The sequence below is a fragment of the Myotis brandtii genome, unplaced genomic scaffold, assembly GCF_000412655.1.
Source record: "Myotis brandtii unplaced genomic scaffold, ASM41265v1 scaffold138, whole genome shotgun sequence".
In the NCBI taxonomy this organism is placed as follows: domain Eukaryota; kingdom Metazoa; phylum Chordata; class Mammalia; order Chiroptera; family Vespertilionidae; genus Myotis; species Myotis brandtii.
In genome coordinates, this window is record NW_005354915.1 from 458,005 (window position 1) to 459,024 (window position 1,020).

Below are 1,020 nucleotides of genomic sequence, written 5' to 3' on the forward strand. Positions count from 1 at the left end.
CTGCTTACCTTGCCCGCGCCCTCACGCTCCTGTCCCGGCGGTGCGGTCTCTTCCATACATTTTGCAAGATTGTCGACGGCGGAAGAAAATATTATAAATCCTCTCTCGGCCACGTGGCTGTCCCCCAACCTTCCCCCGTTCCTCCTTTTGCGGCCTTTAGGACAATACTCGACCCCCGCCGCCGGCCGGAAAGGGGAAGCCGTGGCCCGCGACCAGCGCTCCTGTTCCGGCTGCTGATTGGTCGGCCAACCGGCGATGCTGACGCCTGATTGGCTGAGAGGAAGAACGGGCTCAGGCCGTGGGGGTTGGGGTTATGGGTTTCATTCTTCGCCTTTTCTTTACAGTCCCCACCGTTCTCTATCGGGCCCCCTGTCATCTGCAGGCTTTTCCTGGCCGTTTCTGTGCCCTCCAGCATAACATTTAACCACCCGAGTTTGTTTGTTTTTGTCCTTTTCTACCAAATAGGGAGAACCTTGAGGTCGGCACCCAAGGTTCGCGCCGCTCACCACTGTATCCCCAAGGCCGGGCACATAGTAGGTGCTCAAAACGCGTTTGCCGATTGGGTTTCTGGAAAATGTGCGCACAGGTTTTTAGCGCTATCGCTACGGCTGGCGTTGCTGTTCTCCTTTAAGATCAGGGAGACTGGGGTGCGGGGAAATGCTGTCGCCTGGGAGTGAATGGGGCACTGAAAGTGGGACATGCTTGCATCCCGGACCTCAGATCTCCACACAGCGATGCCCCGTGGAGGGTCAGGGCCTCAGTTTCCCATCCCTCAAAGAGAGTGTTGGATTGGAGCAGATGTGTTAGAAGGCGAGTTATTTCAATGAACACACTACTATACTTAGCTCTGCGCCTGGGCACAGTGCGTTAGGAATGAGACAGCCCCAGCCTCCCGGTTAAAACCCCGGGAGCCTGCTGGGCCCTCTCTCTCCCTCCCTGCGGCCCCCTCCTCTCTAAATCGCCGGGGAAGTTAGAAGCACTGCTCCAACCAGGCTGCCTTGCCCACCTCTGAGGGTGTGG

At 57.5% G+C, this 1,020-nt stretch overlaps 1 protein-coding gene across 2 annotated transcripts in view; it reads right to left on the reverse strand.

Annotated features, from left to right (window-relative positions):
* Positions 1-179, reverse strand: part of TCF20 (transcription factor 20 (AR1)) — a 163,002-nt gene extending 162,823 nt beyond the window's left edge. For both annotated transcript variants that reach the window (XM_005860641.2, XM_005860639.2), the window contains exon 1: positions 9-179. In XM_005860641.2, the coding sequence (XP_005860703.1) occupies positions 9-56 (48 nt within the window). In that variant the 5' untranslated portion in view covers positions 57-179. The remainder of the gene's footprint in view (positions 1-8) is intronic.
* Positions 180-1,020: the final 841 nt, after the last annotated feature.